General features: G+C 48.0%; 2 protein-coding genes across 6 annotated transcripts in view; both read left to right on the top strand.

Annotated features, from left to right (window-relative positions):
* The window catches only part of ZMYM5 (zinc finger MYM-type containing 5), a 31,450-nt gene extending 16,464 nt beyond the window's left edge, over nt 1-14,986 (top strand). Inside the window, exons 6-7 of the mRNA XM_040988341.1 lie at nt 1,653-2,078; nt 14,756-14,986. Of these exons, the coding sequence (XP_040844275.1) occupies nt 1,653-2,078; nt 14,756-14,986 (657 nt within the window). The remainder of the gene's footprint in view (nt 1-1,652; nt 2,079-14,755) is intronic.
* The window catches only part of PSPC1 (paraspeckle component 1), an 84,320-nt gene continuing 76,147 nt past the window's right edge, over nt 14,955-23,127 (top strand). For 4 of the 5 annotated variants that reach the window (XR_005884716.1, XR_005884715.1, XM_040988350.1 and 1 more), the window contains exons 1-2: nt 14,956-15,487; nt 22,208-22,509. Coding sequence is in view for 3 of the 5 variants with exons in the window: in XM_040988350.1 (XP_040844284.1) it covers nt 15,122-15,487; nt 22,208-22,509 (668 nt within the window). In the remaining 2 variants the exon portion in view is untranslated. Of the gene's footprint in view, nt 15,488-22,207; nt 22,510-23,127 lie in introns of all 5 variants that reach the window. The other variant, XM_040988348.1, reaches the window with a different exon arrangement.

Below are 23,127 nucleotides of genomic sequence, written 5' to 3'. Positions count from 1 at the left end.
TCTTGGGGCCAGCACGGTGGCACTGCAGGCTGGTCCTCTCTGGCTCCAGCATCCCATATGGGCTCTGGTTCGTGTCCCAGCTGCCCCACTTCCCATCCAGCTCCCTGCTATGGCCTGAAAAGTCAGCAGAGGAACGGCCGCTTGGGAGACCAGCAGAAGCTCTTGACTTCCAGCCTCAGATCAGCTGAGCTGTGGTTGTTGAAACCATTTGAGGAGTGAACAAGCAAATGAAAGATCCCTCTCTGCCTCTCTCTGTAAAATCTGCCTTTTGGGCCTGGCGGCGTGGCCTAACGGCTATCTTGAACGCGCCAGGGATCCCATATGGGTGCCGGTTCTAATCCCAGCAGCTCCACTTCCCATCCAACTCCCTGCTTGTGGACTGGGGAGGCAGTCAAGGACGGCCCAAGGCTTTGGGACCCTGCACCCTTGTCGGATACCGGGAGGAGGTTCCTGGCTCCTGGCTTTGGATCTGCATAGCATCGGCTGTTGTGCTCACTTGGGGAGTGAATCATTGGACGGAAGATCTTCCTCTCTGTCTCTTCTCCTCTCTGTATATCTGACTTTCCAATAAATAAGTAAATCTTAAAAAAAAAATCTGCCTTTCAAATAAAAATAGACCAATCTTTAAAAATAAATAAAATAATATCAGTATAACATCCCGCTGTATGGACAATGAATTATTTCAACCTTTTTGACCATTATTAGTGATGTTGCAATGAACATTTTTATATAAGTCTCTGTGTGACTATGTGTTCTAATTCCTCTGGAGTATATATTCCTCTTTGAGTGGAATGCATTGATGTTGTGAGTTGATGTTTTTGATTTTTTTATTTTTTTTTCAAACTGTATTTACTTTGAGAGGCACAGTGACAAATCTTCCATACCCTAGTTTGCTCCTCCAGTGCTTTCTGCAGCCAGGGCTGGGCTGGAGTAAAGCCAGGAATTCCATCTGAGTCTTCAGGTGGGTAACGGTGACCCAAGTCCTTGGGCTCATTCACTGCTGTCCCAAGGGGGCAGAGGGAACGAGGAGGAGCTGGGCCGTCTGCGTCCCGATTCAGGATGTGGCATCCACAGCCACAGCTTCACCCTGTGTGGCCATCGCGCTGGCCCCTCACTTGTTCCTGTTTGCTGATGTGTCCGTTGAGTATTTATATGTGCCTTTTAACGTTCTTCTGTCTCCTTGAAAGGCAAAGAGAGACAGGGGCAGGATCTTGTACCAGTTATTTCATTTCACAGATAGCCATGATAACCGTAGCTGGCCCCAGGAAGGAGTCGAGCACAAGCTCAGGGCCAGCACAGGTTCAGCTGCTCCCTGGGATATGGGTCTTGCAGCCACCCGGGAAGTGAACCAGCAGATGGAAGACCTCTCTGTCTCTTCCTTTCTCCATACATTTTTCAAATAAATAAATGACTCTTAGGGAAAAAAATAGCTTTGAATTTCTCGTTGGATGTCAGGGACCCCAGTGCTTGAGCCATGGTTTGTTGCTTCCCTAAGTGTTCATTAACAGAAAACTAGAAGTTTGAGACCCGAACTCAGGCACTCTAAGTAATATGACAATATTTTAACTATTACGCAAACAACTACCCCATGTGAATTCATTTTTTTTTAGCAATCACAGAATGAAATTGTAATCTATCTTATTTCTTCTCAGATGGTGGAAACAAAACCAAAACTGTTCTCAGCATCAGATAACAGAAAAAGGAATGCTGTTGGAGATGAAGAAGAAGAGGGAAAATCATATGGATCTTCAAATATGCTTTTGGAAGCATCAAGGGAAATCATAGCAGAGAAAAGGGAAAAGACCTGCGAGCCACAGGCCTCGGCGGCGTGCAGCACCGGTCCGTTTCTACTCCTGCCGAGTGTGGCTCCAACCTCCCTGTTAACCAGGGTGGGTAGGATCCAAGAGCAGCTGGAAGACTCGGTCACAGCAGGCTTGCTCTGTGCAGACTCGGTCACGGCAGGCTTGCTCTGTGCAGACTCGGTCACGGCAGGCTTGCTCTGTGCAGACCCCGGCACGTGGCCTCGAGTTTTAAGTGCTAAACAACGAGATACTCTTGTTGAAAATGATCTGCCTCAAGTAAGAAATTTTAACTTTCCAAAAGATAATACAGGGAGGAAGTTTTCAGAAACCTACTATACACGAATTCTTCCGAATGGTGAGAAAACCACTAGACCCTGGTTGCTTTATTCAACCTCAAAGGATTCTGTCTTTTGTCTACATTGCAAACTCTTTGGGGAAGGAAAAAATAGGCTGAGAAATGAACATGGATGCAAGGACTGGCAGCATTTATCACATATTCTGAGTAAACATGAAGAAAGCGAGATGCACATCAATAATAGTGTTAAGTATTCACAATTAAAATCTGACTTAAGAAAAGGTAAGACTGTTGAAGCTCAGGAACCCAGCTTATGTGGGGATGAAACGGGTGACGGTGTGCTGCTGGTGTGTATGTAAACATACTTGATTTCTGATGACAAACACTGAGAAAAAGGTTGTATGGTGACAGTAAATATTGCGAGCTATTCAGAAATACTTGGAACATTTCATTAACAGTACACTTAAAAGCAAGTCATTAGTAAAGAATATTCCAGATTTACTGGTCAATATTGCAGATTGTACCAAAGGCAACTTTTCTCTATCACTTCATGCCTTTTTATTTTGAAAAAAAAAAAAAGAAAAGAAAAGGGCAGAGTGAGCTTGTGGCTGTGGCTTCCCGCTCACGGTGGCTTTGGGAACCAGGGATTGGCCAGGCTGAAGCCAGGAACCTGAGTCTGCACCTGGGCCTCCCGCACGTTAACCTGGAGCAAGGAGAGGGGCCGGGGTTTCAGACCAGCACATCCAAAAAAAAGCAGCCACCTGCATGCCACGATATCTGTCCCATACCTTGTGAAAAATGGTCATTTAAAAACTGCCACTTGGCGGATTTGGTTAGTACCACATTGAAACAGGCAGGAATGACATACCAACTTGAATAAGACATTTAGGTAAACGAGGCTAGCCAACTTTATCAAGAAAAAGCAGTTCAAGGACAGAAATGGGATCTGAACAGAAAGGTTAAACCAAATACATGAGGTTTCTTTAGTGCTTTTTACAAAGCAGCGTTGCTATACTGAACAAGGTGGTTAACTTGCATTTGGTGGTTTTAATCTTTTTGTTTTAATTTATAAGTGTTTCAGTTCGAATTGTATGAGAACTATAGCGATAAAGAATATATTCATATATTTTTATGTTGGTACAAATATAATAAATATTTAAATAAAAAAATGTTAAGTTACCCTCCGAGTATTTTTTTTTTAAGATTTATTTGTTATTACAAAATAAGATATACAGAGAGGAGAGACAGCGAGGAAGACCTTCCGTCTGATGATTCACTCTCAAAGTGACCGCAACAGCCAGTGCTGCGCCGATCCAAAGCCAGGAGCCAGGAACTTCCTCCAGGTCTCCCATGTGGGTACAGGGTCCCAAAGCTTTGGGCCGTCCTCGACTGCTTTCCCAGGCCACAAGCAGGGAGTTGGATGGGAAGTGGAGCTGCTGGGATTAGAACTGGTGCCAGTATGGTATCCCTGGCGCATTCAAGGCGAGGACTTTAGCCACTAGGCCATGCCACTGGGCCCAAACCAATGAATTTTAAGGTAGCACAGCATGAAAAGTGGATTGCTACAAAAATATAAACATGTGTGTCACCTGGCAGGAATGCAAAAGATTTTCACAAAGCTCATGACAAATGTGTTACAAAAAAACTATTCATGCTCCCACAATTTTTTTTTTAAGATCTGTTTATTTGTATTGGAAAGGCGGAGAGACAGAGAGGAGGATCTTGTATTGCAATGATTCACTCCCCATGAGGATGCAAGGGTTGAAGCTGAGCCGATCCGATCTGAATCCAGGAGGAAGAAACTTCTGGGTCTCCCCCATGCAGGTGCAGGGTCCCAGGGCTTTGGGCCATCTTTAACTGCTTTCCCAGGCCACAGAGAGCTGGATGGGAAGTGGAGCAACTGGAATATAAACTGGCACCTGCATGGAATCCCAGGCTTGTGCAAGGTGAGGACTTTAGCCACTAGGCCCTGCATTATTTTTCTTAAAAAATTATTTTTCTTGAGCAAAGGCAGACCTTGGTTCCACACAATGCCACCATCGTGCATTGGGAGGGACCCAGGGGAGTCCAACGTTGGGGCCTGCTGGGAGCACCCAAACCAGGTTTGACTCAATGCTTGGGGTCCTAGCCACTGCCACAGCTGCCATTTGTGAACGAGTCCTGATCTTTCAGATGCCCAACGCATAAATTGGCACTGTTCTCTGCCCACTAGCTGCCCCGGGGCCAGCTCGGGGGTCTTGGGGTATGGTATTGCTGCGTTAGGGATGTCCGTGAATGAGGCCACTGTGCGTGTTGGTGAGGAATCAATCCTGAGGGACTCCCAACAACAGGGTAACTTTACTTGCAGGTAAGTGAGGGGATGAGACCTGGTGGTCTGGAGGAGGGGAGGCTGGACTATCTGTATAGGTCAGATTGATGCACCAGCCTACGTGTGAGTCCGGTGTAGGGCTTGTTATCACCGAACAATGCTGACCACCGCATGCCAGTCCACACAACAGCTAGGGCTGGGGATCTGTCCAGCAAAGCTAGATCCCGGTACGTGACAGAGTGTCAGATCAGGTGACACATCAGGCAGAGCCTAACCAGCACACAAGAGAGACCTGCCCAGACTGTTCTTGGTCCCTGTACCCATGAGTGATGGTAGGTTGCATGGTCACACCTAGCTCAGCTCATCACCACCCCAACTCTTGAGCTAACCAGCAGGTCTTGTATTTCCACAGGGTTGGACAGCACCTGCATGTGCATCCTAAAGCAGGGTGTTCCCGGACTTCAATGTTCACCATCTCATACAAAGCCAAGATGGAAGGGGAGACTATGCCAGACACTGGCCTGAAACCCGCTGGCATGTATGAGATCGGGGTTTGGGAGTGGGTCAAGTTGGGGAACTTAGAAAACCCCTAGTGGGTCATAACTCTAATGATCACATGGTCCAGGCCTGCGGGTTGGGCAATCTGGGCAAAGTAGCTACAACTTTTGGCTAATGTGTGAGTTGGTTATGGAAAAGGGGCAGACTGGAAAGGACCAAGCAAACCTTAGTTCAGAAGCAAGAACAGAAATCAGGCTGGAGCACAGGTCATGCCAAACTAGGCTCTTACACCTACTGATTTGCATGAGCCAGGAATAGACTGAGCAGGGGCAGGCAGGTCATGCCAGGCTACAGCATCTAAGGCAAAGAACAAAACAACTGAGGGGCTATAGCAAGCTGGGTCAGAGCAACCACTGGGCGTGTGCACAATCTATGGCTGGGAACAGGACTGGTTGGGGAGCTTGACACCCTGGCTAGGTTGGGGTTCCCACTGGTGAGTGTGGGGACTGGAGTGGGAGCTGTGTTCTGCTCTGGATATGGCTGCAATGTTCCTAAGCACAATATGGATCGGGGCTGGATGCACCGAGCTTAGCTAGACTCTGCACCATCTTGGTGCTCTGGAGGACCAGGGTAGATGTAGAACAGACTAGGCTAGGTCTCTTCCCCTACTGAGCCATGTGTGAGCCCTATGTGGGTATGGACAAGCCATGGCTGGGCTGAAACATCCAACAGGAAGAACCAGAATGGGTTGAAGGCCAGTCAAGAAAGGCATCTGTTCCTGCCAGGACTGAAACTGGACTAGGTAGGGCTGGTCCAAACACCTACCCGTGTACATAAATGTAACACTGGGAGAGGTTCTAATGGAGGAGCTTTGGGAAACTCCATGATAGGGAGCAGCCCAGCCCAGGCCACGGAATGGTACTGACCGGCATACATTTGGCACAGGTCAGGGACAGAGCAGGCTGAATAGTTCACATCATCCCCTGGCAAATCTGAGCACGAGAATGGAGTGTGGGGTTGGGCCAGGCTCGGTCACAGTACACACCAGTACACATTATGGCTGGGCTCGGCTAGGCTGTAACCCCCACCACTGGGAGCTGGAATTAGCAGTGGGCCAGACCAGCCCAGGTCAGGGCTACAGCACCCACTGGCAAATGCCAAAGCAAGGAGGGCATGGCAAACCTGGCTGTAGCACCCAACCAGCACACATGAAAACCGGGGGGAGGGGTGAAAGGGCAAAATGGTTGGGGTAATGTGGAAGGCTCCCCTTGCTGGACAGCCACGCCCGTTGGAGAGCATGAGTTGGAATGGGGGCAGATCAGACCAGGCAGGGCTACAGCACCTGTGGGCCTCATGTGAGCTAAATCAGGAGAAAGCTAGTACATAAGTTAGAGTGAGGTTGGGCTTTGCTGCAGCATCAGCTGGCAGAGGCTGGCACTGAGGGCTAATTCTGTCAAGTTAAACTGCAGAACACCCTGAGAGTGCAAGATCCAGGAGTGGGAGTGGACCCATTAGTGAAATAGTGGGCACCTCCCTCTTGGGTTACCACTCCCACTGGAGAACATTAAAACCAGGACTGGGGCAGCGGTGGCTACACAGAACAGTACCCACCAGCATGTGTGTGGCCTGGAGAGTGGGGCTGGTTGGGTTGACCTAGGTTTCAATGCCCACTGACATGTATGAGAGCTGAATGGGATGTGGGACAAACTGACCAGTCTGCTGTACATACTGGCAAGCACAGGAACCAGGGCAGGGGTTGCACCTGGTGGGGGTTACTGTGGATGGCTCTGACTAGGCTGCAGCTCCCACTGGTTTGCATGAGGGCTGAGTGTGTGTGTGGTGGGCAGGATGAGGCTGGGTTCCAACACTCGTTGGTTCATGTGGAAAACAAGGCTGGAAACAGAAATGACCCCCAAAAAATGCACAAAATCAGGACTGGGATCACCTCAGACAAAATTTCTTCAGGGATCCCTCCAACTGAACTGCTGATCTCAAAACCCCAACCATCAAGAGAAGTGCAGGTCCCATGGTCCGACCACGGAGAGCATGTGTCAAAGCTGAGCCTCCTCAGAGGCTCAGACAGAGCAGTGGACAGCATATCCAGGTGCACACAGAGGATATGGCAGTCCATCAGAACCTGCAGAGGAGACCTAGTGTCACAACGGAGGAAGGAAGACAGAACAAATCGATCATCTACCCCAGGTATGTGTTGGCAGTGAAGATCTGGGCAGATGGAGACTCTAAGGGGCATTATGACAGCCAGTGGATTCTGGAGAGATTTCATTGTGCTTGGAATGACGAGACTGGCAGCAATTCAGAAGTGCTGAATTATCAAAGCCACATCAGCAGTGCCCTTGGAGGATACCCCAGGTTGTGAACCCTGAGACGAGGTTGGAGGCTGGGTGGAGCTTCTCCCTTTATCCTTTATCTCCCAAATACACAAAGAAAAAAAAAAAAGGAGAAAATGTGGAAACAATGGTCTTACTCACTTTCCTGTAGCCCTTGACTCTTTGTGTCCTAATTAACTATGTAAAGATTATCAAAATAAAATAATAATTAAAAAAATATTTTGGGGGGCTTAGCACAATATACTAGTGGGTAAAGTCCTTGTCTTGCATGCACCAGGATCCCATAAAAATGCCAGTTCTTGTCCCAGCTATTCACTTGTATTTAACTACTTGCTTATGGGCTGGGAAAGCAGTTGAAGATGGCCTTACCCTATTCTGCCATCTTGATTCTCCCTATGTCACAAAATTAATTTCTTTCCTTTTCAGTGTTTTTTTTTTTTTAAATTGTTTGTTTCTGTTTTCTATTTTTTCAACTTTCTACTGCCAAACCAGAAATCAAATCCCGTTTTAATTATTTTGATTTTTTTCATTTTTTAAAATATTTTTGACAGTCTTTACATAGTTAATTAGGGTAAGAAGGTTCAAGGGCTATAGGAAAGTGGGTAAGATTATTATTTCCTTATTGTTTCCTTCATGTGTCTGAGGTAAAGAGGGATATTGAGGAAGAAGGCCCACCCAGTTTCCCACCCGCCCCAGGTCCCGGATGTGGGGCATGCTCTGAGATACTTGCTCAAGTGGTTTTGATAGTTCACCAGTTATGAATCGCTACCAATCTCACCACTCCAAGCACTATGAGGTCATTAAAGAATCCATTGATTGACATAGTCCATCATAGAGTCTCCGTTTGCCCGGTATTTCGCTGCCAACATATAGCTGAGGTGGTTGATTGACTTGTTCTGTCTTTTGTCTTTTCATGGTTAGGGTTCTGAGTCCGGCATTTTGATTGGGGAGATCCCCAAAGGAACTTTGTCTGAGGTGAACCCAGACCAGATTCTTGTATGTACTAGCGAGTACAGGGCCCAGCACAGTCCATTGCCCCAATCAGCTGGTGGTTGTGATCGCTGGGTTGGTTCTGTTTTCAGCTCCGACTTCCACTGGAACCAATGGGTGTTGCAGTCCAGCCTGGTTCTGCCCAGCACACACTCGGCCCTCACATAAACCAATGGGAGCTGCAGCCTAGTCAGAGTGACCCACAAAACCCCTATCAGGTTTGCCAGCATGTGTAGCAGACTAGTCCAGTCTGTCCAACATTCCATTCGTCTTTCATACATGTCAGTGGGTATTAAAGCCTAGTTCCATCTAACCAGCTCAACTATCCAGCTCTCACGGATGTTGTTGGGTGTCTCTCTATCTAGCCACCCCAGCCCCTGTCCTAGTTTTCATGCCCTCCCATGGAAGTGGTAACCCAAGAAGGAGGAGTCCACTATTTCCCTCCCAGGTCACTCCCACTCCCAGATTATGCACTCTCCAGGTAGTTTTGTGGTTTGACTTGGCAGAATTAGCCCCTAGTGCCAGCTTCTGCCAGCTGATGCTGTGGCTAAGCCCCAACAACCCTCACCCACTCTAATTCTGTTTGCACCAGTAGGAATAATCAGTCCAGCCTGGCTTTTCCCTGATCTTGTCCACATGAGGCCCACAGGTGTTGTAGCCCTGCTTAGTCTGGTCTGCCCCCATCCCAGCGCATGCTCTTCAGTGGGAGTAGCTAGCTGTTCAGCAAAAGAACCACACCTTATTCCCATGCCAGCTCTGTCCCCTCCCTTCCTGGTTCTCACGTGTGCTGGTTGGGTGCTGAGGTCACTTCTGGCACAGGCAACCTCATTTTGGCATCCATATTGTGCACTGGTTTTTGTCACGACTGAACCTGGCTCGACCCACATTCTGTTCCAGTGCTCGGATTTGCCGGTGGATGACGTGAACTGATGCAGCCTGGTCTGCCCCCGACCCATGGCAAATGTATGCCAGTGGGTAACTTTCCATGGCCTGTTCTGGGCTGTTTCCTATCATGTTTCTTGCACTTACCACTTACCTGCCAGGTCTGTGTCCTGCCAGAGGAGTTGCCCAGGCTCCTCCATCAGAACCTCTCCCAATGGCAGATTTTGCACATACCATTCGGTTTATGAGCCAGCCCTACTCAGTCCACCTCCTGTCCTAGCAGGTACAGTGGCTTTTCCTGACTGGCCTTCAACCCATTCCGGTTCTTCCTGTTGGATGTTTCAGCCCAGCCATGGCTCGTCCATACCCACATATGGCTCAGACATGGCTCAGTAGTTTAGACCTAGCCTAGTCCATCTCACATCTACCCTGGTCCTCCAGGACACCAGAGGGTGTTGGAGTCTGGCCTGGCTGAGTGCATCCAGTCCCATTCCACACTTGTCCCAAGGGAGACTACAACTGTATCCTGATCAGAACGCAACCCCCATTCCAGCCCAGTTAGGGTGTCCCCTTAGCTCCCCAGTCAGGTCTGTTCCAAGCCATAGATCACGCGCATGCCAGTGGTTGCTCTGACCAGAGAAGGTCTCCCCTAGAAGCCGCTGAACTTATCTGGACCAATAAGATGCTAGACTCTATGCTAGGTATATGCTTGCAATGATGGAATCTCATCTGAACTTGAGCTGTGGTTATGCAGCAACTTGGAGGAATCCACCATGTGCGAAGGGTTATGGGAGAGGTGGGGGGAATCCCATTGCCTATAAAACTGTATCACATAATACAATGTTATTAACAATAAAAAAGGATTTATTTATTTTTATTACAGAGTCAGAAATACAGAAAGGAGAAGAGGCAGAGAGGAACATCTTCTGTCCGATCATTCACTCCCCAAGTTAGTGTAACGGCGGAAGCTGGGAACCAGGAACCTCTTCCGGGTCTCCCACATGGGTACAGGGTCCCAAAGCATTGGGCCGTCCTGACTGCTTTCCCAGGCCACAAGCAGGGAGCTGGATGGGAAGTGAAGCTGCCAGGATTAGAACTGGCACCTATATGGGATCCTGGTGTGTTCAAGGCAGGACTTTAGCCGCCAGGTCACACCCCTGGGCCCATTCATTGGGAATCTTTAGGATTGATTCACATCCCAGAAGTACAGTGGGTTCAACCTGGAGCTGCATAAGCAGCGATTCAAAGAACCAAACCCCAGAGCTCCTGCCAGGCGGCCAGCAGGCAGAACCTGGCGTCAAATGGCTGCACTGGCTGCCCGTTGACAGCTCACCATGTGTACGTGGTGGCTGGAGTCAGGGATCCCAGCATAGAGAAGCCCTGGCCTGAGGCCCACCAGCAGCAAGGAGGCTGCAGGAAGTTTAAACTGCCAGGCCCAAGGTCGTGCCCCTCCCCAATCCCATCCACTGCTCAGTGATGATGGCGGGTGGGCCCTGGCCCTGCCCAGTCATGGAAACCTCCCCCCCTTGGTTTACTCACCCTGAAGGGAGCAACCTGCGAGCCCAGGGACAGCTTACCACATGCACGCGGTTGCTGGAGCCACAGATCCCAGCATGAAGATGCCCTGTCCTGAGACCCCCAGAAATCAAATCCTATAGATTGTTGGTAAAGATTATTTTCCTTCAATTAAACTTCTTGTTGCCATTCCCTCTATTGCTTAGGACCAAGTCAAAACATATCTTCCCTGCCCTTTGACCGTAATATTCCATCTCTGCTCTTTCTCCTTGGTTTCTCTTTCTGTGAGCTGCAGACTATCCACCATTCCAGATTCAGCTTCTTCAAAAAGGCAATCTTCTGCTTTAATACTTCCATCGCCTCAGTGTTAGCTGTTAGGGATTCCATGAAAAAAAAAAACTGCCACAATTAAACACTAAATATTTATTTCTTCACAGTGTTGCAAGTGTCAAGCCCTGTTTATAACGATGTTAATATCAGTTATGGCCCAGACTCATCACCTCATTAATGTCAGTTACTTCTACATAGCGACTGTTTCCACATGCTCTCATCTTCTTTGGTATCGGAAATTAGAGGCTTCTACATGTGAAGTGTGAGGGCTGAAGTAGAAGGGGATTCAAAGCAGGGAGGTCATAGTTCTTAGTAACTGGTGGCTACCCAGTGGTAATGGGTTGGTTTAGAACGTTTGTATTTAGGATATATTTTGAATGTAGTAGAGCTAATGGGATTTCCCTTAGTTTGATGGTTTGAGGATGTGAACCATTCATGAAGGGAGCCGAGGGGAATAGGATATGGCTTCTGGTCAAGAAGCTTGCTTTGATTATATTCAGTAGCCTATTTCAGTTCCTTTTTGCTTTCACTGGTGGAGTGGCAGCAGCCAAAATGAAGTTCAATGCCTTTGTGACTTCAAACTGAAGCAAGAACGGAAAAACTCATTTCAATGTCATTTCCACAGCTGTAGGAAGATTATGCCTATGTGTCTTTGCAAAAAGCTGAGACAGAAGCACAACATGCAATCCATGCCTACCAAAGGGGTGACGAAGTACAAGCTGTGCGTGGACACATCACAGGCCAGCCAGTTGGCAATCCAGGTTTATAGGAAGAAATACATCACCAGCAGTGAACAGATACACAGAGAGAAGGCCAATGGCCAAAGGCCAATGGTGGCTACCCATGTGAGCAGTCATGCAACAAGGTGGCTACCAGTAGGCTACAACTGGATGAAGACCAGGAACACATTCTTTTTTTAAAATTTTTTTCTTTTCAAAGGATTTTATTTATTTTTTATAGCCCAATTGCAGAGAGAGAAAGAGGGAGAGAGATAGAGAGAAAAGACTGAGAGAGCTTCTATCTGCTGGTTCAATCTTCTATTGTCTACAAGGGCTGCCTGACCAAAATCAGGAAGCAGGAACTGCTCCTGGGTCTCCCCAGGTGGATGCAGAGGCCCAAGTGCTTGAGCCAGCTTCCTCTGCTTTTCCAAGTGCCTTAACAGAAAGCTTGATTGGAAGTGGAGCAGTTGGGACTCAAAACCTTGTCTATATGGGATGCTGGACTACAAGTGGAAGCTTAAGCTACCTTGCCATGGTGTTCCCCTGAACTGGGAATTTTCATCCAAAGAGGGAGGGGGCAGCGGTCTTAATATTGTGAGGGACCAGGAGGAATGTCACATGGTCCATCCTTTAGCTCCTTTCCTGTAAGATGTGGTGGAAAACCATGCACTTCCGAAGAGGAGTACAGCTACAATTTTGCTTTTTCTAAAATGAAACATGTTGAACTTCTAAACAATGTTTCTTCTATCAATAGTTCATGGATTTTTTGTATTGCAGAGTATTTCTGTATTGCCTTTATTATTTGTTCATTATTCAATTGGAGGAGATTTGGTTTGTTTCCTTTTTGTTGATTGTAAATAAAGCCTCTATGAACATTTGTATAGAAGTTTTCAAAATTCAATTTAAAGACTGAGAGACAGAGACACCCCACTCATTGGTGCATTCCCCAGACCCCCACATCGGTCAGCTAGTGCTGGGCCAGGCTGGAGTGGCAACCGGAAACTCAGTGCAGGCCTCTCTTGTGGCTATCAGAAACCCATCATGGAAATTATAATTGCTGCCCCGAATCTATTAGCAGAAGCTGGTGTCGGGAGTCAAAGCATGATATGGAAGATGTGGCATATTCATATTAATTAAAAAAAAAACTTATTTGTTCACTGTCCAGCAGCGATTGATTTGGTGCACGAAGCCTATAATAACATTCGTGGCGTGGACCTCCGTGATGGTCACATAGCCAGAAGCTTATTGCCAGGATCAGACTTGTAAAAGACAGGCCGGCATGGTGTCCTAGTGGCTAACGTCCTTGCCTTGCATGTGCCAGGATCCCATATGGGCCCCGCTTGGGAAGTGAATTGTCAGATGGAAGACCTCTCTGTCACTCCTTGAAGGGTGTCAAGTAGACATCGGGGGAGGGGGCTCCGATCCCTTTACATTTCAACAGCCAGAGACAGATCCCAAATGCATAATCAGCAAGTCCTTTATCTCACCCTGTGGACCAGGAAGTTTCCTGTCCATTCATCTCCATATCAACATCTCCCAGGCCTTCCAGAAGAGCTTCAATTAGCTTTTTGGCAAAAGATTCAACATGTCTTCCCACATATTTGAAAGGGAGAGTTATGGAGAAGGTGAGAGAGAGAGGCCTCCCATCTGCTGGTTCACTGTCCAAGTGGCTGCAGTGGCCAGAGCTTGGGGCAGCTGAAAGTAGCTGGGAACTTCATCCAGGTCTCCCACCTGAATGCAGGGGTATGGGCATTCAGCTCAACCTTTGCTGCTTCCCTAGATGCACTCAAAGGGAACTGGACAGGAAGCAGAGCAGGTGGGACTTGAACTGTTGGCCACAGGAGAAGTTGGTTTTGCTGGGGGTGCCCGGACCTGCTGAGCCACAATGCAGTGGGTAGACGTGGGCATCTCACCCATATGGATATTTTTCCTGAGTGTGCTGTTTCACTCAGATTTAGAATGGGGTTACTGTTGTCAAGCATGGAAAGGTTCAGCTGTATGAGAAACTGCAACGTTTTGCAATGTCATCATGAGTTCTTTGTCATATGTAGAAAATTCACAGCATGCCAGGACACGAATGGGACACGGTGGAATGGTTGAGATGAACACTGGCCTGCAAATCGCAAATGTTTACTTCTTGTGTCTTCATAGAAAATGTTTGGTGATCTTTGCTGTAAGTTTTTGGCGAATGGAAGTTCATGATCTGGTCGTATTAATTTTATAAGCAATTTTGCTCTCTCTCAAGTCAATAATCATCAGCACAATTCTTTTTTTTTTAATTTTTATTTAAATTTTTTTTTTAATTTTGACAATCCTTATATATTTAATTAGGGTAAAAAAGGTTCAAGGGCTATAGGGAAGTGGGCAAGACCATCACTTCCATACCGCTTCCTTCATGTATCTGAGGTAAAGGGGGATATAGAGGAAGAAGCCCCACCCAGTTTCCCACTCACCCTAAGTCCCGGGTGTGGGGCATGCTCTGAGATACTCAATCAAGTGGTTCCAATAGTTCACCATTCCAGCACAATTCTTTTATAGAATTGGATAACCTAGGACCCAGCCCTGAGTCCATCCTAAGCCAGTAGTCAGGAATTGCCTCTGGGTCTCCCATATGGGTGCCCTAGGCTAACGTCCTTGCCTTGCATGCACAGGGTTCCCATATGGGTGCTGTTTCATGTCCCAGCTGCTCCACTTCCCATCTCCCTGCGTGTGGCCTGGGAAAGCAGTGGAGGATGGCCCAAAGCCTTAGGACCCTGCGCCCACATGGGAGACCTGGAAGAGGCTCCTGGCTTCGGATCAGCTCAACTCTTGCCGTTGCAGCCACTCTGGGAGTGTGCAAGTGGATGGCAGATGTTTTTTTCCCTTCTCTCTGTAAATCTGCCTTTCCAATAAAAATAAAGAATTTTTTTAAAAAGCTGGATTACTCAGCAGCTGCATTAAAAAACCCTGCTGTTGATACAGGAAAGGCTTTTACATTAACTGGGAAATACGCTATTGAATAGCACATATTAAATACAAAAATGCTCACGTTTTGCCGTAGTCTGTGATCATTGGTGTTGATGCTTAAGGGCCTAGACGTGATCCTGAAGTCTTGGCACGCCGCGCTGCCTTCGGCATACGCCCCGCCCCGGAAGTGCGTCGGGAAGCCGGGAGCGAGGCTGCAGGGCGCCGCGCCGAGGCCTGGCGACGCGCAGCCCGTGCGCACGCGCACACGGCGCCCCGGCGCGGCCCGGGAGGAGGGGCGGGGCCCGGGCCGGCGTCTCGCCTTCCAACTGCAGCTGGCGGCGGCGCCATTTTGAACGTGCGGCTCCCGCGGGCGTGAGTCACCGGAGGTCGTCTCGGTCCTCTCCTCGCTCGCGTGCCCAGCTCTATGTAGAGTCGTCCACGCCCCGAGAGCGAGGCCCGCCACCGGTATCTGAGGCGAACGCGTTGAGATGATGCTAAGGGGCAACCTGAAGCAAGTGCGCATTGAGAAAAACCCTGCCCGCCTTCGCGCCCTCGAGTCGGCGGCGGGAGAGACGGAGCTCGCGCCGGCCATGGCGCTGACGCTGGCCGGGGAGTCGGCGCCGGCCTCCGCCGCGGCCGCCGACGACCACCCCGAGGAGGAGGTGGGCTTCACCATCGACATCAAGAGCTTCCTCAAGCCGGGCGAGAAGACGTACACGCAGCGCTGTCGCCTGTTCGTGGGCAACCTGCCCACCGACATCACGGAGGAGGACTTCAAGCGTCTGTTCGAGCGCTATGGCGAGCCCAGCGAGGTCTTCATCAACCGCGACCGCGGCTTCGGTTTCATCCGCCTGGTAAGGCTGGCGGGCGGCCGAACAAAGGGGCGGCCGACGGCTCGGACCCCATCTTGGGTCTGGCCGCATGTTCCCCCGTGGGCGTGGGGGGCCAGCGTCCCGATCGGCTCCCTGCAAGGCTTTCCTGGGTCGGGAACCCCATTCTCTGCCCTTCCCGGCCCGGCCCCGCGGGGGTCCCTCTGCAGGCAGAGCTCGCCCCTGCTTCTCCGGGTCGAGGGAAGATGGTCTCCTGCCACCGGGGGCTTTGTGCCTCCTGCCCGCTGCTCGTCCACGCGGGGAGCGGACGCCGTGCCCCGTGGTTTTTGCAGTGTGTGAGCCTTGAGGAGGGGGTTCACACTCAGCAGCCAAGGCCAGCTCTGTTGGGGTTCCTCGGCGCGAATTCATCATTGTCGTCAACGCTGCAGGGGCATCCTTCCCCAGCCGTCCTCTCTCGCTCAGAGCGGGCCTGTTCTCTGTGGTTTTGGTGGTCGTTGCGCACAGGCAGCTTTTCTTACCGTCCCTTGAACTTTCTTTTTTTTTTTTTTTAAAGATTTATTTTTATTATTTTTTCATTGGAAAGGCGGATATACAGAGAGGAGAGACAGAGAGGAAGATCTTCCGTCCGATGATTCACTCCCCAAGTGAGCCGCAACGGGCCGATGCTATGCCGATCCGAAGCCAGGAGCCTCTTCCGGGTCTCCCACACGGGTGCAGGTTCCCAAAGCCTTGGGCCGTCCTCCACTGCTTTCCCGGGCCACAGGCAGGGAGCTGGAAGGGAAGCAGGGCTGCCGGGATTAGAACCAGCGCCTATATGGGATCCCGGGCGTGCAAGGGGAGGACCTTTAACACTTGCGCCACCGCGCCGGGCTTTCAAAATCGAATTTGGGCTGTGTGTGGACAGCGCCAAGTCTTTCATAGGAGAGACGGTTGTGATTTTGTTTTTGTTTTTTTTTTTTAACAGACCCACCTCTGAACGTCCAACTGGGGTTAGTGAAACATAAGGACTTCTCCTTAAAATTCAAGTGAAATAATCACTGCACTTTGAAGACGTAATTACAGATAATGTACTTAGTACAGCTTGTAGAACTAGAGAAAACTTGTGTACATGCAAAAATTATCTTAAGGAAATTAGGTTTTTCACAGTGAAGGAACTTTGGGTAAACTTGCCAAAAGGATGTTATGTAACATGCCCATCATGCTTGGCCCCTGGCACCATCTTACTCCGTGCTGAAATGGGTATTTCTGCAGGCACAAGAATGAAGGGGCCGTACGGACCTCTTTAAAAAGCCTTTTGCTTGAAAACAAACCGGAGAACAAACCCATTGAGGAGAGGAAGGCTTTTCCTTATCTTTCAGGCTGCTGCGGTGACACTTGCCTTGGTTGGCACACCCCGGGTGTCCTGTGGAGCTTGCTGTCAAGATGGAATGGTTTTTCCTTTGTAAACATGGCTGGATGAAGTTGTGTGATGTGTTATGTATCCATTCTTTAAATAGGCATGTGACAGAGACCACTGGTAGTGTTGGATAGCACGGCTCAATTGTGGTTAAAAAAAAAAAAACAAACCGGTGACACTAGCAAATGAGAGATGAGAAAGGCCGCCCCCCTGTCTTGTGCTCCCCCCCATTCGCACTCCAAATGCTCTGTGTAGCAATGTTACAAGTTTGTTACAAAATTTGACTATCTGGGGGAATATTGCAGTTTGATTTCAGCTCTGAACCAGGTCAATTTTAAAATGCATCAAATATTTTTTTACTTAGACAACTCGATACATACTTGATCTAAATATAAATATTGGTATAGTGGCTTCAGTGACTGGATGTATTATGCTTGCTTTAAAATATCAGTGTAATTTTATCTGATTTACATTTTTGGAAAGAACTTTGGATAAGCTTTTAAATGCAGTACATTTTCTTAATAGTTGTGGGTTTTCTGCTTAATTCATGGGGTGAAATAAATTGATACTGTGTGGAGTCAGTAATAGTTATGTATTGGTTGGGAAAAGATACTAAGTGGCTGTTCATGTAAGATCCTAATGGGAGGTGGTACAGTGGCTCAGGAGGCTAGTCCTTCACCAGTGGGTGTCAGGCCACCAGTTCTAGTGCCCGTTGCTCCACTTTCAGCACGGCTCTCTGCTTGTGGCCTGGGAGGAACAGTGGGGGATGACCCACTTCCTTGGGACACTGCACCCACATGGGCAATCTGGGGGACCCTATTGGCTCCTGACTTCAGGTCAGCTTAGCTCCAGCTGTTGCAGCTACTTGGCGAGTGGACCAGTGGATGAAAGATCTTTCTCTGTGTTTCTCCTTCTCTCTGTAAATCTGCCTTTCAATAAAAATAAACTGTTTATTTTTAAAGATTTATTTGTTTTTATTGGAAAGGCAGATATAGAGAGAGAAGGAGAGACAGAGAGAAAGATCTTCTGTCCACTGGTTCACTCGTCAAGTGACCATAACAGCCAGAGCTGAGCTGATTTGAAGCCAGGAGCTTCTTCCAGGTCTCCCAAGCAGGTGCAGGGTCCCAAGGCTTTGGGCCGTGCTTTATTGGGACACAGGTAGGGATGGGAAGTGGAACAGCTGGGAGAGAAACTGAGCTGGTGCCTTCATGGGATCCTGGCACCTGCAGGGTGAGGATTTGGCCACTGAGACAGGACTGAGACTTTTTTTTTAAGATCACAGTTCATATTGTGAACTTCTGTTAAATTAAGGATAAAGTAGCCTGCGTGTGCATTTTCAACACATTTTACTATGGACTTTAGATTAAAGTTAAACTAACTGAAAAGTTGTACTTTTCTTTTAGAGATCTATTTCTTTTATTTGAAAGGCGGATTGCGGAGAGCAGGACAGACAGGATCCTCCTCTCACTTGGTCACCCTCCATTGACCTCAGTGACTGCAGCTGAGTCCATCCCAAGCCAGGAGTCAGGAACTTCCCCTGGGTCTCCCATGTGGGTGCCAAGGCCCTGAGCCGTCCTCCAGTGCTTTCCAAGGCCACGGGCAGGGAGCTGGATCAGAAGTGGAGCAGTCAAGACTGGAGGCGCCCATATGGGAAGCGGTTGAATACATTTTAAAATTAGTTCAATATAGTTAAACCGGTCTCAGTTTGTGTTGAATTATTTTCTGCTTTTGGTTTACTAAACTGTGTATCTGTAAGGGTAATTCACAAAGAGGTGGTCCATGTCCAGCCGTTTCAGATCTCTTAGTCTGTGTAGGCCGCTGAAATTGTGGACCCTGGGTCTCTAACATCTTCTCATTTAATCTGTTCACTGAGAATCTACAAGTGGCCTGGGAAAGCAGCGGAGCCTGACCCCAGTCCTTGGACCCCTGAACCCCAGTGGAGACTTGAAAGAAGCCCCAGGCTCCTGGTGTGAGATTGTTTTCAGTTGCAGCTATTGTGGCCATTTGGGGAAAGAAGCAGCATGTTGATTTCCTTTTGTTATTTTTACATATTTTTGTCTTTGTGAGAAGCAGAGACGGAAGTGTTCTGCTTGCCTCTGCACTCCCAAGGTGCCTGCAACAGCAGCTTGGGTCTGGCAAACCAACCCAGAGCCTAGGACTCTGTTGAGGTATGCTGTGGCCCATGGGGAGCCAAGCCTCTGTGCCACCAGGGGCTGCCTTCCTGATGCATTATCAGGAAGCTGGAGTGGAAGCAGAGTGACCTAGAACTGGTGTGAGTTTGGAAATCAGAGTTACGGAGAGAGAAGGGGAGAGACAGCAGGCTGCATATGGGATCCCGGTGTGTGCAAGGCAAGGACCTTAACTGACACGCTATCATGCTGGGCCCAAAATTTAATATATCTTTAACATTTTTTCATGTCATTAGATTCTCTTGTTAACATGGAACATTTCACAATATGGATATATTGATAGTTATTTAATACATTTTTATTAATTGACTTGAAGCTTAATTACGGTTGTAGCAACAGATTTTATTTGAATTCTTTTTCATTCTGTGGTTCTTTAGGCTCATGATTTTCCCTTCCACTCTGTCTTGTCCCCTCCTTCCCAGTGGATTTCGTTGTATTCATTAACTTAGCAGCTTTGTAGTGGGCAATTTTAATTAGCTGGATAATAAAACATTTTCGGGGTTTTTTGTAAGATTTATTTTATTTTTATTACAAAGTCAGATATATAGAGAGAGGAGGAGAGACAGAAAGGAAGTTCTTCCATCCAACGATTCTCTCCCCTAGTGTCCGCAATGGCTGGTGTTGCACCATTCCGAAGCCATGAGCCAGGAGCTTCCTCTGGGTATCCCACACGGTTGCAGTGTCCCAAGGCTTTGAGCTGTCCCCAACTGCTTTCCCAGGCCACATGCAGAGAGGTGGATGGGAAGTTGAGCTTCCACGATTAGAACTGGCGCCCATATGGGATGACGGCGCATTCAAGGTGAGGACTTGGGCTGCTAGGCCACTGTGCCAGGTCCAAATGCATGCATCATTTGTTTAGTTCAAACTCTTGTGATTTATAGAGCGTTGTCATCTAACTATACCTCATCTATTTCAAGTTTTACTTGACAGTGTTTTTTCAGATTTGAGTAAGAGAGAGAAGTCATAAGCGAACACATGCTTTCGGCCATTAGTTCACCCCTTAGTTACCCAAAACAGCTGCAGGTGGGACCTCAGCCGCTGCCTCCCCAGCGTCCACATGAGTGGGAGGTTTAATCAGGAGCTGGAGCTGGGGACCGGGTGTGGAGCTATAGACATTTGAAGCATGAGACCAAATACCCACCCTGTACTAAGAACTTTTTTTGTTTCATTTTTAAAAATTTATTTTTTTTTTGGGCCCAGCACCATGGCGCAGTGGTTAAGGTCCTCGCCTTGCACGCCCGGGATCCCATATGGGCGCCGGTTCTAATCCCGGCAGCCCCACTTCCCTTCCAGCTCCCTGCCTGTGGCCCGGGAAAGCAGTCGAGGATAGCCCAAAGCCTTGGGACCCTGCACCCACATGGGAGACCTGGAAGAGGTTCCTGGCTCCTGGCTTTGGATGGACTCAGCTCCAGCCGTTGCAGCCGCTTGGAGAGTGAACCATCGGACGGAAGATCTTCCTCTCCGTTTCTCCTCCTCTCTGTATATCTGACTTTGTAATAAAAATAAATACATCTTTAAAAAAATGATATGAAAGAAAAAGGGGAAGTCTAGATTCATTAAAAAAAAAAAAAACAAGAAAACCAGGAGCCTCCTCTGGCTCTCCCACATGGTGCCAGGCCAAGGGCAGAGCTGGAAGCTGAGCAGCCATGGCTAGAATAGTATGGGATTCTGGAGGCAGAGGATCGGCCTGTTGAGTCCCTGCGCTGGCTCCCCAGAGTCTTAGGAGTCCCAGCCGGAAATCTTCCTTGCAGGGTTGTTGCATTGTATGATGTATTGCCTAGGAAAGTGCTCTTCTTTATAGGTGTTTAAATAGTATGCTGTGCTACTACTCGGAGTTAAGGGTAATAAAGGCACGATTTTGAATATATCTGGAAGTGTTAACTTATTTTATCTTTGCAAAATATAGTGGTATAGATGAATATTCACAAGGTGTCCTGAGCACTTTAGGGATTGTGTAAGGAACTTCTTGACCTCGAACCATTTTTCTTAAGGTAGTATACTTGTGGTTAACCAACATGTGCCTCTGAAGCTTCTCTCCTCCCTGGAGAGTGCCCACAACGCAGTGGGAAAGTATGTGACTATTAAGTTTATGTGTTGTTGTCATTTACATGCTGGTAGTAGATATCAAGTTTGAATTCCAGTGGGGGGAAGTTACCTGTGATCTCGGCATTGGATGTATTTTCTAGTTGCAGATGTCCGTGTGCTTTGTTTATTCTGTTGCAAGTCAGAGGTAGAGAGGACGGAGGTCTGCTGTTGGCCGTAGGCTGGGAAGTGCAGCGGCTGGGATCTGAATCCCTGTGGCTGTATGGGACGACTGGGCTGCAGGTGGAGACTTGGCCGTGTGCTCAACTTCCATCAGTATCAGGGAGAGGCATCCATGTTGTGGCACAGTGGCTTAACCCATTCTTTACAGTGTGGCATCCTGTGTGAGTGTGATGATTCCAGTCTTAGCTGCTCCCATCTGCTCTAGCTTTCTGCTGTGCCTGGGAGGGAAGTGGGAGTAGATCAAGCACTTGGGCCTAGCCACCACTGTGGGATTCCCACACGGGAGCCTGACCCAGACCTGGCTTTGTGTGGCGATATAGGTGGTAAAACGAGTTTGGAATATTCACCCCACCTGCATCTCTCTTTCTGCCCTTCAAACAAATAAATAAACAGATAAATCTTTTTTTTTTTTAAGATTTATTTTATTTTGATTACAAAGTCAGATGTACATAGAGGAGGAGAGACAGAGAGGAAGGTCTTCCTTCCACTGATTCATTCCCCAAGTGAGTGCAACGGCCGGTGCTGTGCGGATCTGGAGCCAGGACCCAGGAACCCCTTCCAGGTCTCCCACGCAGGTGCAGGGTCCCGAGGCTTTGGGCTGTCCTCAACTGCTTTCCCAGGCCACAACTCCTTTCCCAGGGAGCTGGATGGGAAGTGGAGCAGTTGGGACATGAACTGGCACATTCAAGGCACATCCCGGCACATTCAAGGAGAGATTTAGCTGCTAGGCTGCCACCCCTGGGGTGGGACCTGGGGTGGGACTTTTAATAAAAAGATGTTGTGACAGACCATTAGTCATTTCCTAAAGTCACTTAGCTCTCAGTAGAAGCAAACGACTATTTTATATTTTTGTGCTGCTGTCATATTTACAAAATGTTTTTTCCTCCTGAAAAGGAATCCAGAACACTGGCTGAGATTGCCAAAGCAGAGCTGGACGGCACCATTTTGAAGAGCCGGCCTCTCCGAATTCGGTTTGCTACACACGGAGCAGCCCTGACTGTCAAGAATCTTTCTCCGGTTGTTTCCAACGAGCTTCTCGAACAAGCGTTTTCCCAGTTTGGTCCAGTTGAGAAAGCTGTTGTGGTCGTGGACGACCGTGGAAGAGCTACTGGAAAAGGTTTTGTAGAATTCGCTGCAAAACCGCCTGCGCGGAAGGCTTTGGAGAGATGTGGAGACGGGGCGTTCCTGCTGACCACGTAAGTGTTAAGCTCTGGGCCTCCCCTGCCTGGCCACACACGCACTTGCCTCTGCTGTAGAATTCTACCTTTCCTTGCACTTCATACTGTTTTGGCGTATGGTAACTATGTATCGAGTGACTATTCAATATAAATAAGGAATTTTTGTGTAATGCTAGAGTCAGCTTTCTTCAAATATTCATAATTAAAATTTCAGCAATGTTTTATGATTTTCACTTAAGGGACATTGATAAATCTTGTTATTTAAAAATGCACTAAAATTTTGTTTTCTTTGTGGCAGAGAGGGACATAGAGCAGCCAGGACACACACTCGCACCGTGTGCGAAGCCTGTGCTGCAGGGTAGAGGGCATTAGTCACTTGAGCCAGAACAGAAATTTTCATCAGCTTTATTTATTTAAACATCTTGTGTGTATAAATTTCCATGTACCTTAATAAATGTCCTACTGTGCACTAGTCAGGAACACTTCTGTCATCCACTTACTCAAATATTTGATTATATTTAATTTTCCTTATCTGAGATAGCTAGTGATCTGTATACTACTGTAGATTACCTTTTGTTAACTAGTATTAAAGAAAGTATTTGTTGTTTTGTGTCTGGTTTATACATTTTTATTTTT

This window comes from Ochotona curzoniae, unplaced genomic scaffold (assembly GCF_017591425.1).
Source record: "Ochotona curzoniae isolate NIBS_2020 unplaced genomic scaffold, NIBS_Ocur_1.0 contig_4838, whole genome shotgun sequence".
NCBI lineage: Eukaryota > Metazoa > Chordata > Mammalia > Lagomorpha > Ochotonidae > Ochotona > Ochotona curzoniae.
The sequence above is the reverse complement of the archived record's forward strand: the minus strand, read 5'-3'. Positions and strand labels throughout refer to the sequence as shown.